This window comes from Vulpes vulpes, chromosome 1 (assembly GCF_048418805.1).
Source record: "Vulpes vulpes isolate BD-2025 chromosome 1, VulVul3, whole genome shotgun sequence".
NCBI lineage: Eukaryota > Metazoa > Chordata > Mammalia > Carnivora > Canidae > Vulpes > Vulpes vulpes.
The window spans coordinates 84,725,645-84,738,895 of NC_132780.1; the positions used below are offsets into that span (position 1 = coordinate 84,725,645).

At 39.2% G+C, this 13,251-nt stretch overlaps 1 protein-coding gene across 3 annotated transcripts in view; it reads left to right on the forward strand.

Moving 5' to 3' along the window:
* Positions 1–234: 234 nt before the first annotated feature.
* The window catches only part of EPM2A (EPM2A glucan phosphatase, laforin), a 112,014-nt gene continuing 98,997 nt past the window's right edge, over positions 235–13,251 (forward strand). The window contains exon 1 of one of the 3 annotated variants that reach the window (XM_072719008.1): positions 235–557. In XM_072719008.1, coding sequence (XP_072575109.1) covers positions 257–557 — 301 coding nt within the window. In that variant the 5' untranslated portion in view covers positions 235–256. The remainder of the gene's footprint in view (positions 558–13,251) is intronic. The other 2 variants (XM_072719027.1, XM_072719036.1) reach the window with 2 other exon arrangements.

The window sequence follows — 13,251 nt, forward strand, 5'->3', positions numbered from 1 at the left end:
CAGGGCCCCCGGGGACGCTTCTAGGCCCGCGGAGCGCGGCTGGGGGCTGCTCAGGGCCCGGACCCCGCCTCCCTCCTGCGCTGCGGCCCGCGTCCACGGAGTTTCGAGTCTTTGGGGAAGAGGACTGGAGGCCGCGGGGCTCCCGGGAGGCCGCCGCGGGGGGGGGGGGGGCGGGCAGCGTCCTCGCCGCGGGGGGACACGTGTGCCCCGCGTGATGCGGCCCAGACCCGGGGCCGCCCCCGCCGCCGCCGCCGCCATGCGGTTCCGCTTCGGGGTGGTGGTGCCGCCCGCGGGCGCCGGGGCCGCGCCGGAGCTGCTGGTCGTGGGGTCGCGGCCCGAGCTGGGGCGCTGGGAGCCGCGCGGGGCCGTGCGCCTGAGGCCGGCGGGCTCGGCGGCGGGCGGCGGGGCGCGGGCGCTGCAGGAGCCGGGCCTGTGGCTCGGGGAGGTGGAGCTGGCGCCCGAGGAGGCGGCGCGCGACGGGGCGGAGCCGGCCCGCGTGGACACCTTCTGGTACAAGTTCCTGAAGCGGGAGCCGGGAGGAGAGCTCTCCTGGGAAGGTACCTCGGCCTCGGCCTCCGCCGCCGCCGCCGCCGCCGCCGCGCAGGCCGCGCCAGCCTCCCGGCGCCCCGCCCCCGCCCCGGCCCGGCCCGGCCCGGCCCCGCCCCGCGCGTCCCCGCCCCCCGGCGCCCCTCCCCCACCCCGCCCCTTCCCCGCGCCCCTCCCCCTGCGCGCCCTCCCCGGCGCCCCTCCCCCACCCCGCCCCTTCCCCGTGCCCCTCCCCCCGCGCGCACCCCGCCCCGTGCCCCTCCCCCCGCGCGCCCTCCCCGGCGCCCCTCCCCCCGCCCCTTTCCCCCGCGCCCCGCCCCTCCCCCCGCGCGCTCTCCCTCCCCGGCGCCCCTCCTCCCGCCCCTCCCCCCCGCCCCGCCCCCCGCGGGCGCGGAGGAATCCCCCAGCCGGGAAGCCAGCCCCTCCGCTAGTGCCCCTGCTGCTTACCGCGTAGTAGTCCTTTTTCTTAGATTTGGGAGCGGACGGAATCCAAAGACATTGAGTGCATCTCTTTTTGGGTTTTTAAAAAAATGTATTGAGATATGCTCTGATTTCCTAAGATTAAAAAAGCCTATGTAAGCTAGTTGTAAAAAAAAAAAAAAAATCAAATTTCAAGGTAAAAACTTGTTTCCTCCACACACCTTAAGCCCACTTGGTACTGCCCAGTACGTGTGTGTGTGTGTGTGTGTGTGTCTACCTACCTCTCCGGTATCCTCTCACACACGTTATATCTTAGTCCGTATCTTGCCTTTTCTTGCTTAACGGTATGTTGTGGATACCTTTTCGTGTCGCTTTGTATAGATGTATTTCATTTTTTAAATGGCAACAAAATACATTTTTTTAACAAAATACATTTTTAAAAATTTTTATTATTTATTTATTCATGAGAGAAACAGAGAGAGAGAGAGGCAGAGACACAAGCAGAGGGAGAAGCAGGCCCCACGCAGGGAGCCCGACGTGGGACTCGATCCAGGGTCTCCAGGATCAGGCCCTGGGCTGAAGGCGGCGCAAAACCGCTAGAGCCACGCGGGCTGCACAATGGCAACAAAATATTGTGCATCTAAGTACACTTTTAAGTGGTTTTCGTTTCCCTATTAAAAACAATAATTAGCTTAATTGAAAGTCCGCGTATAGAGGTACCTTTGAGTATTTGGCAGTGTTGCTGTAGGGTAGACTCTGAGGAGAGAAATGGCTAGGTCAGAGCATGGCCTTATTTTACCTTTCAATAAGGACTGCCAAATTATACCTTGAAAAGGTTATACCAGTGTAGGCTCGCGTCTGCCATATGTGAACTTAGCTCCTTAAATGTGGTGTGCAAAGTAGAGGATTGGAATTGTGTGACTCACTAGTTGTCCAAAGCTGATTAAATGAATGTCTCTGTAGAAGTTTATATGACAAAAATGGGCCATTTAATCCATAATGATGTGGAAACCATCAGTAAAGAACATGAGTTTTTTTTTTTTTTTTTTTAAAGACTTACTGACTTATTCATGAGAGACACAGAGACATAAGCAGAGGGAGAAGCAGGCTCCCTGTGGGAAGCCTGATGCCGAACTCCATCCCATGACTCTGCCATCAGGACCTGAGCCGAAGGCAGACGCTCAACCACTGAGCCACCCAGGTGCCCCGAGAGTATGAGTATTTTATAATGCATTTATATATTATCCTTGTCCCACTGGGTTTTATGGCCAGGTGGCATTCATTGTCATTTTGTATTACCATGCCAGAAAGGGAAGGAATCCTCACCAGTTTATCCCCTTCTTTACAGGATACTACTTTTATCGATAATATTATATAATTTTTCACAATAAAATATCTGATAATTTTAATAAAAGTTAAGGACTTCCCCTTCCCTACACCTCTCCTTTTCTATTTTTAGCTTTTCTGATATTCCTTCCAAAGTTCTAAGTAATTTGCCTATCTTGCTATTAATGTATCAAGTTTAACTTTTCTGTTCTTAGATTTCTGAGTTACTATATAAATTATAAATAACATTTTAAAATTAAAATTAGACATATCTATTGACAGCAGCTATTTATGCATAAATTTAACCATCATACTTCCAGTGAAATATGAGGAAATTAAGTTCACCACCTCTTCGACCCTGCTGATTTTTCTATTTTTATTTTATATAAAAACTATATATGATTGTTGACTTGCTATTATATAGAAAATTCTGTTACAGTGATTCAATTATGTAGAAAGTCCTATTTAAGAGGATAAGAAAAAAAAATAAAAATAAAAAATAAGAGGATAAGAAAAGATAGCTTACCTACACATTCTTCTCCCTGTCCTTCCTTTGGTTAATTACTTTCTCTACATTGGTACGTTTTATATAACTTATATTTTGTCTTATAATTGTGGCTATCCTTTCTTGTTTTAGATTGACAGGTTGATTCTAAGAATGGTAAATTAACAAAGAGCATCATGAGAAGCATCCTAGCCAGGGTTTAGAGCAAGGATTCTGGAACAGGATGCCTGAGGTCACCAACCCATGTATAACCTTGGGCAGGTTACTTCACCTTTCTGTGCTGTTGCTGAAAGAACTAAGCTGGCTAATAAGTCTAAAGGAATTAGAATGGGACTTATATTAAGTGTTAAATAAGTGTTAGTTGTCATTATATTTACTGTTACAATTAGGAAATAATTATTGCAGAACCAATTAGTGCAATTAGACTCCTAAAAAAGGAAAGGTAATTCTGTGATGTGGAACCTGTGCTACCAAGAGGAAACATTCTTTTTCTCTTCACCATAAACCGTGATCAGATTTTACTTAAAATGATACCAGGGTTTGTTTTACTTCATATTTAGCTGGTAATGTTCTTCTACAACTTGTTTAAAAATTTCTCCTTAAGGGCAGCCCAGGTGGCTCAGCGGTTTAGTGGCACCTGCAGTCCAGGGTGTGATCCTGGAGACCTGGGATCGAGTCCCATGTCGGGCTCCCTGCATGGATGGAGTCTGCTTCTCTCTCTGCCTGTGTCTCTGCCTCTCTCTGTGTGTCGCTCTTGAATAAATAAATAAAATCTCTTAAAAATTCTCCTTAATTTTTTTAATTTTTAATTTTTATTTTTATTTTACCAGAAGCAACACATTGATCATCAAAATTTCCTAGCTTGATTGTGGTATTTGATGAATGCAAATTTCTCATTTTTTGAAAAATTTTTGCCTTGAAAAATTGGGATTCTTGTTCTCATTTTCACTGATGTATAGCTTTCAGAGAACAGCTATCTGGGACTTTTTTTTTTTTAATCGAATACCTGTGTTACATTGTTTTGGATTTCATGTCTTCCTTTTTCTTAAATATCTTAGTCATTTTGTTGGATTGTATCCTAAAATAATTTTGAAGAAACAGTAAATGGGAGATAAAATATCCAGGCTCTTAAATGCCTGAAAATGTCTTTATTTTGCCCTCACACTTGACTGAACATTTGGTAGACTATCCTAGTCTCAAATTAATTTTCCCTTTGAAGGCTTTGCTTCAGTACCTTGTAGTACCCAATGAAATGTATAATTATGATGTCAAACTAAGCCCATTCCTTTATATGCAATGTTTTTTTTTCTTCCCCTTTTGAGGCTTTACAATCTTTCCTTAAATTAGTTTACCAGTATGTATCTGAGTTCTCTTTTGTTTATCATTTGACAATGGGCTGGCTCTTTCCATTTCAGGAATTGTTTCAACTCAGAGAGATTTTTAATTATTTCATTTCCTCCCCTATTTTCTCTGTTCTTTCCTCTGAAATGTCTGTTAGCCAAGTAATGTACCTTCTGCATACATGTGAGTATCTTTTAAGTTTTGTCTTATATTTTCCATGATTTGTGTTTGGATGCATTTTCCGGACAGTGTTTCCCAGAACACTGTATGGTTTTTAATACTAGCCATTCCATTACCTAGTCATTACACTGGATTTTTAAAAAAATTTTTGGCAATCATATTTTTAGTCTTCTACATTTTCCTGTTGTTCTTTGATTTGTTTGTTTGTTTTTCAGAGTTGCTTGTTTTTCCTGTATGGATACAATTAATGTCTGAATCTTTCCAATGACATTAAAAGTTGATTCTGTCTTGCATTAACTTTTTTTTCCTTTATGAGCAATTTTTTTATACTATAGGTTTTCCTCAAATATTGGACAATCTTTGGATGACCATTTTTATGAATAAAGAATATATTGATTAGCATAGGTAGTTGGACTAGTTTCTTATATCAGTTGCTTATGTTTACCCCAAATCCCCTCTAAATGGGAGGACATGCATGGGATACTGTGTAATTTGGCAGATTTTGCAGAGGGGTTTCCCTCCGTAGGGTATGAGGCTGGGGAGCCAGCAGGCTCTAGGTGCTTACCATTAGCAAAGTAAAACCAGAAAAACAAGCAAATGAAATCTTACTATGGGGAAAAATATTTAGCATATTTTATTCCTAAATAGAGTTGCCTTTTCTTTCTCTTCTTTTTTACTTTCACCTCTACTGGGTGGGACCATATATCTCAAGATCTGTTTCACCTAGATCTCTTGCCTGTACCCCACTGGGGCCCTTTCCAGAAAGACCTTTCCCTCCTATGTTTAGAGCATACTGAATTCATGTTGAGGATAGGGTGGGCTGGAAGGAGGTGTGTGGGAAACCTTTCCTTACAGTCTTCTCCAGGCATCTGTGTATTTGTTAGGTCTCTTCTTACCTTTTTTTTTTTTTTTTTTTTTTTTTTAGATTTTATTTTTATTTATTCATGAGAGACACAGAGCGAGGCAGAGACATAGGCAGAGGGAGAAGTAGGCTCCCTGCGGGGAACCCTATAAAGGACTCTGTCCTCGGATCCCAGGACCATGACCTGAGTCTGAGGACAGACGCTAAACCACTGAGCACCCAGGCATCCCACCTGTTGCTTTTTTTTAGAAGTCTTTTCTAACTCTTCCCTCAGTCTTTCTCATAATGCCTCTTCTTTCCCTCATACCTCATCTCACAGTTTAAAATTACATTAGTTATATTAACCTAGACTCTGATCACAAGTAATGGAAACAAAGTATGAACCAGCCTAAAAAATTATTAACTCATATAACCAAACTAAAAGAAGCATAGAGTTTAACCTCTCTCTCCTCACTCACTCTCCAGCTGTCTCTCTTCCCCTTGGGTTTGCTTTACTCCAGTCAAGCAAATGCTTGACTTCATTCCCTCATGTGGACTCTACCAAGCTAGACTTCCCAACAAGGAGCTCCAGGCTTACATATTCAAAGCCAGAGAAGAAAATATATTCTTCCCTCAAGCTCTAGTTAGAAAAATGTGTGGGGAAAACCTGGAGTTTACCTTCCTTGAACTAATCATTCTTGCCAGGAAGGTGGGAGTACAATGAGCATGTCCAACAGCAAACACTTCTTGGAGCAGAGGAGAAACACTTCTCCCCACAAAATGTGTACTGTTTCAGGGGCAGTTTAGAATGCAGAGGGCTGTAAGTTAACAGAAAAGCACAACAAACAGTTGCTTAAACAAATTTAATGTTTCTGCTATTTAATGTACATAGATAGATGGTGGTAATAATACTCCACAGCTCATGGATGTCAGGAGAGGTATCATTGCATCTTCTTGGCTTTTTCCTCAAGACAACAGCTGCCACTCCAGTCATCACATCTGCATTCAGTGGAATATGGGGAGGAGAGAGAAGAGTAGAAAAGTCAACCAGGGGTATCCCTTTTATCTGGAAAGCTGTAATCTCAGCAGATTACTCTCCTCCTCACAACACATATAATTCTTTTCAGTTGGTAATTGTGAATAAAGCTGCTATAAAACATTGATGTGCAAGTTATTATGTAAACCTAAAGTTTTCAAATCAGTTGGGTAAATACCTAAGAATGGGTTTACTGGATCATATGAAATTGTGTTTAGCTTTGTAAGAAACTGCCAAACCATCTTCTGGAACGGCCATAGCATTTTTCATTCCCACCAGCAAGGAATGAGAGTGCCTATTGCTACACATTCTCATCAGTGCTTGATTTTGTTCGTTTTTTGGGTTTTAACTATTCTTATAGTCGTGCAGTGGTATCTGATTTTTTAAAATTACAGTTCCCTAATAATACATGATGTTGAGCATCTTTTTACATGTTTATTTGCCATCCGAATATCTTTTTTAGTTGGGTGTCTGCTCAGATTTTTTCTCCACTTTTTAGTTAGGTTGTTTGTTTTGAAGAGTTCTTTGATTTTGAAGAGTTCTTTGAATATTTGGGTAGAACTTCTAAAGAGATATCTGATTTGCAAGTATTTTCTCACTATGAGTTGTCTTTCATCTCTTAACAGTGTTATTTACAATGTAAAACTTTTAATGCAGTCCAACTTACCATTTTTTTCTTTTATGGATTATGCTTTTTGTTTTGAAAAAACTCATTTCTAAATCCAAGGTCATCTAGATTTTCTCCTGTGCTATTTTCTAGAAGCTTTTTATGCTCTTGCATGTTACATATAGGTCTATAATCCATTTTGTGTTAACTTTTATTTATTTATGTGTCTAAGTTCTTTTTTTCATATGCTCATCCAATGTTCCAGCACCATTTGTTGAAAATTCTTTCCTTCCTTTTTTTCATGTGCCTTTATTAAAATTCATTTGACAATATTTGCACTGATCTGTGCCCATTCTTTCACTCATGTCACACTGTGTTGATTACTATAGCTTTGTGTTAACTTGAAATATTAGTAGTATGAATCTTCCATCTTTGTTTTCTTCAGTATAGTGTTGACTCTTTTTGGTGTTTTGCCTTTTCATTTACATTTTAGAATCAATTTGTTGATATTATGAAATAGCTTGCTGTGATTTGATTGGGATTGTATTGAATCTATCAAGTTCAGAAAAATTGACATCTTAACAATATCAAGTTTTTCAGTTTATGAGCCTGGAATACATCTCCATTTAATTAGGTCTTCTTTGATTTCTTTCATTAGTATTTTATAGTTCTCCACATACAGATCTGTACATGTTTTGTTAGATTTTTACATTTTGGAGGGTATGTGTGCTATTTTAAGTGGCATATTTAAAAACTTTTTAATTTTAAATTTCAGTAGTTTATTGCTGATATATAGGAAAGAAATTCACTTGCATATCTATTGATGTTTGGATGCTGGACACTTAGTTTTTCATTAATTTAGAGTTTGGAATTTCTTTTCTGGTAGTTATTTGTGGATTAGTTTGAACTTTTGAAGATTATCTTGAAGGTTCAAAAGGCAAATCTGTAATAGTTTTTAGTGTAGGGCTAATTTAGCCCTACTACTAGGCAGTGGACCTCCTATGTTCTCTTTTGAATGCCTCAGTGTATTAAATAAGATTTCCTCACTTTGATGGAAATGCAAATGTTTCCTGGTTTTGTGTGAGCTCTGCAAGTTGTTTGGCATTCAGTATTCAGAAATTTATTCTATTTGTTTTTTTCTGTGGCTTGCCATTTGTTCTTTGTATGGCTCTATCAAATTTCATCTTATGTATCCACAGATTGGCATGAAGCCAAAGAATCTAAGATATCTTTATGTAGATTTATGGAAGTCTTTCCTTTCATGGCTTTCTCATTTCTGGAATTTGGCCTTACAAATTCTAATCAACCTAAATTTGGATTTCTAGTTCCTCAATCACTGAGACTATTGAGTTCTATTTGGAATCCCATCCCTGTGTCATGGTTCAGAAATTCTCTACAGGTAGAAATTCATGACATTCATATTGTTCACCTTGTTTCTTTTTCTTCTGTCAGAACTTATATGCTGCCTTTTGTTCAACATTTAAAAAGTGTTTTATATATTGTGCCATTTTTTTTTTTAGTTGTTACTTTTATAGGCAGGAGAAGTCTTGGACTGATTTTTAAACATTTGCAGGTAAGTATTTTTCCAGCATATTTTAAAAAATTTTGCAAAAGAATTCCTGATTCTGTTGTTTATTTCTAATATATTTATGTATATGTGTGTGTATTTATGTACATGTATTCATAGATACATACACAGTCTAGTCTATATGTCTCTTGTTAAAATTAGGTTGTTTTCTTTGAGAGTGTCTTCTGAAAGGGGTAATTAGTAACCACACTAAGGTTGTTATGAGGACTAGTTTATACAATGCCTGTAACAAAGTAGTAGCTGTGACTTTAAGATAGCTAACAATTTATAGCAGCTGAATTTCCTTGGTCTTTCCATTTTCAAGATGAAATTTATTGATCTTAAAGATAGTTTATGTTCATAGAAGCAGCAACAGTTTTATATAATATTGGACTAATCCATACACTGACCCCAAAGTATTTGCCAAGAATATTTTAGACTATCCTGCAATCTCCCAATAATTATTTGCCTTATCCATTTCTACTTGTACTTTTTTTTTTTAAGATTTTTAAATTTATTCATGAGAGACACACAGAGAGAGGCAGAGACACAGGCAGAGAGAGAAGCAGGCTCCATGAAGGGAGCCCAACGTGGGATTCGATCCCAGGTCTCCAGGATCACGCCCTGGGCTAATGGCAGGCGCCAAACTGCTGAGCCACCCAGGCGTCCCACTACTTGTACTTTCTACTCCAGCTGTAATATACCTTGGTGAAGACTGGGTTTGAGTGGAGGATAGTTGGACATGTACAAAAGGCAATACAAGTGGAAGGATCTGGCATAGAGTTATGCGAGAATAGCTGAATGAGATATGAATGACAAGTATAAAGATGACTTTGAAGAGTGACATATGGCATGGTCAAGAAATATTTATTTTAGTAATATTTTATTACAGTTGTATGAAAAGTCCTAACTAAAAATTATGATAAATGAAATTTTACTATTTCTAGGTCAGTGGCAATTGTTGTATGGTGATTTCATACGATAATGGAGAAAGTGGGGCCCAGAGAGCCTTAGCAAATAACCTAAGCCCACACACAATGCTAGCCTGTGGGAAACACAGGCTGTGGGAAACACCTTCTTTGGGCAGGTGTCATGATTTGGCACTAGGCAGGGCATGGAAATTTGGTAAGTGAATTATAGTATTCCATACATGAACTCTAACTCTAGGACTTCATAGATGAGGAGGAGTTTATGCTGTTTGCATGAGATCTGGGATATCTCAGGACTTAGATATTGAGCATCTGCCTTTGGCTCAGGTCATGATCCCCGGGTCCTGGGATTGAGTTCCGCATCAGGTTCCCCGCAGAGAGCCTGCTTCTCCCTCTGCCTGTGTCTCTGCCTCTCTCTCATGAATAAATAAATAAAATATTTAAAAAAAAGATCTGGGATCTTTCTGTATTATCAGTGAGAAGAGAATTAACAGAGAATGAGACAAAATAGAGAAGTGAATTGATATTCTCTTTACTCCAAAGGATCCTTCTCCTCACATTCTCTCATCCTGCCTCCCTATTCCTTTCTCTTCAGAGCATTCATTTAATATATTCTATCAGCCAGAATGACCTAAAGTTTTAACACCACCAAGAAGGATATTCAAACCAAAATAAAAAGCATTTTTTCCCCTCTTGGATCAAAATCAGGTGTACCAGATGGAGGAAAATAATCCAGGAGTAAATATTACTGCAGTTTCTTATTCCATCTCCCCAGTACCTGATCCTCCATCATTTACCAGAGAGTTAATGGGAGCAGAAATGAAAGTGCTTGCTGCTTTTAGAGGATTTGTTCATGTCCCCTAGAAGCAGAATGAGGTTCTAATTTTAGGGAAAGTTAGAGAAAATATTGTTGCATGCTCACACAGTGGGGAGGGAGAAAAGTTATGAACATTTTTTTTTTCAAAAGGTGGTAAAACAACTACAGTCTTAACAATGTTCTTTGGTGCTCCTATAGAGATAACATAATCAGCTGGATAAAGCATTAGTTTAAACAAGTATAACATATTTTATGGTGTTTAATTTGGGGATATAAAATGCATATACTGGAGATTTTATGCTTCATTAAATGTTTCTTTGTGTAAAGATAATGCTCCTGAGTATTTGGGATGTGAGTGTCAAATGAGGAAAAGGTTTACAAATTGGATTTGTAGAAAACCAGAGAATGGATGGATAGCTTAATGAGGCAAGAAAAGTATAAGGAGATTTCAACTTTCTGTGCCAGAGAAGGGCTCAGCTGGCCGGTCAGGTCTGACTAGCTGGGCTTCCACTGGTTGTGAGAGATGGCTCTGTGTCTTTGTAATGGCACTGGTGCCAGTGCTTCTGAACAGGAAAGCTCATTAAAATGTTTTATTATTCCAAGATCATCCTCAACTTGAATATTGTTATCTGGAAAATTTTCTGTTTTCTGCTCTGACGGTGGGATCCTGGGCTGTGTCCAGCTAGCTCAGAGCTGTATTATAGCCAGTATATGCTGAGTGAGAAGCTTGACAGTTTCAGTCCTATGACCTTCGTGGTTTTAAATGTTAAATCATAATGTCACATTAACATAACATAGAGCTTTATCCTGAATTTTAGTTAATTAAACCATAGAGGATTAGAGGAATGGTTATGATGAAATCATTTCCTTTTCAGTTTAGTCGTAAAAGGCTCTATATTATGTCCACGAGTAAAGACAAATTTAATAATTTCACCTATGATTGCTAAAATTTCTGGATGTTATATTTGTAGATTTTATGAACTATTTGTACCTTTGTAAAAGTTAATATAATATTTAAATTCATGTCTTTTGTCATAAATTACCAATTTATTACCTTCTTCATTTGATTGAAATCACTAAAAATCTATCTATTTGATGAGCATGACAACCATTACCCAGAACAATTCCTGAGCTGGAGAAATTTTGAACTCCCATACACAGAAAACTGTATTTGGGGTTAAACTGTTTTTTTTCCCCACAATCTTAGATTCAGAAATATTCTTAATATCATCTATTGAATTCTGAGGTTGGACAAATTCTGAATGTTGAGTACAAAAGTACGTTGGTTTAAAGTGTTGCTTTAACATTTACTAGTTCAGAATAATTATGAGGAAGTGTTGAGCTAATACATGTGAACATTCTTTGTAAATGGATGTCATAATTATTTTGTATTAAAAATATTGACAAGGTTTTGTCATTGGCTTATTTATGTTTATCATTTTTTGAGTGATACTTCACATTTATTTGCAATGAAGGAGTATCCCATAAAAATTTTTATTAGAAAAGCACTTTACCCCTGAGCTGTATATATATTTCTGCAAAGGCTTCAGTCTTCACTTACTAATCTGTTTAGAAATTTGAATCTGCAGTTTTCACTTGATGATGCTTTTTGATTATGGTTAAATGAGGTTTGTTATTTTTCAGAGAGATGCACTTAGAATTCATTAGTGAATCAATATAATTAGGTGTGAGGAATATAGAGAGACATAATCCAAATCAAACTTAAAAAAGGGAACTCTTTTAGGTACTCTGCTATTACAAAGGTGAAAAAGTACTATGAAAATAAAAATGTATTAATTTCATTAAATGTCACATTTTAGTATTGTTTGAAACCTTATTTTGATATTAGCCATTGAGAGAGGATGTCTATAACTTTCCTTTCCTCATTTAGGAAAATAAAAAACCCTAATAAATCAGAATAGGTATTGGGTTCATTTATTCAACCCATTTTACACACAATTTTGAGGTTCAGTTATCCACCTGGCATTGTGATAAGTGCTGGGAAACAATGATGAAAAATTCACAGCTCTTGAATTTAAGAGATTTATATTCTAGCTGAGGAAAATAAAAGGCTTATCATCAAGGAAGGAATATAACAGAAACCTGAAAATCTATACGCAGTGTAGCGGAGGAAATTTGTCCCTGTAATAATTCAGGAATGGAAGAGGGGTTGGGAAGGTCTTTATGGAGGGGATAGTATTTTAAACTTGGTATTTAAAGAAAAACAGGATCTTCCCTCATTATTTTTCTTCTGTAATTATGAAAATAAAAGCAACACAATTATTCTTAAAAATCTGTCTGATGTGAATCCAAGAGGAAATTGGTGCTCTGACTTTACCTTCTATGAGTGAGAATTATGGTTTTATTGAAGTGACAAGGGAAAAACCAGGGTCTGGGGATTCAAAGGCATTTAGTATTTAAGCCTTTTGTGGTAGGTCTCCTGGGAGTCCTGTGGTGGGTGACTGAGTTGTAGAGTTTCGGGTGAAGGAATGCTGAGGGAGAGCGCTGGAGGGGCAGCTGGTAAGAAATGTGGAAATGAGGGCTTCAGGAGACAGCAGGGCAGTGCTTCTGGGGTGGTGAGTAGGGCTTTCTTTCTTTCACCACTCCAGAAGGAAATCCTGTATTATACTAATCGATCCCCATTTTTCCCTCCACCCATCCTTTGGCTAATGTAGTAATGTACTTTCTGTCTCTATGGATTTGTCTATTCTGAATGTTTCATATAAATGGAACCATACAAAATGGCTCCTTGTAACTGACTATACATGCTTCATTCATAGTTTTATTGCTAAGTAACAATTTGTTGTATAGATATACCACATTCAATTTATTCGCTCATCGGTTGATGGACATAGGGGTTGTTTTCACTTTTTGAATGATGCTGCTATGAACTTTTGTGTAGACATATGTTTTCACTTCTTTTTATTTATTTATTTGTTTGTTTTCACTACTTTTGGGTATATATCCAGAAGTGGAATTGCTGAGTCATGGTAACTCCATGGTTTACCTTTCGAAGAACTGCCAAACTTTTTCAAAGTGACTGTATCATTTTATATTTCCACCAACATTGTCGTTGTGGGAGAGTTTCAATTTCTCTATATCTTTCACAACACTTGTGATTGCCTGTATTTTTAAT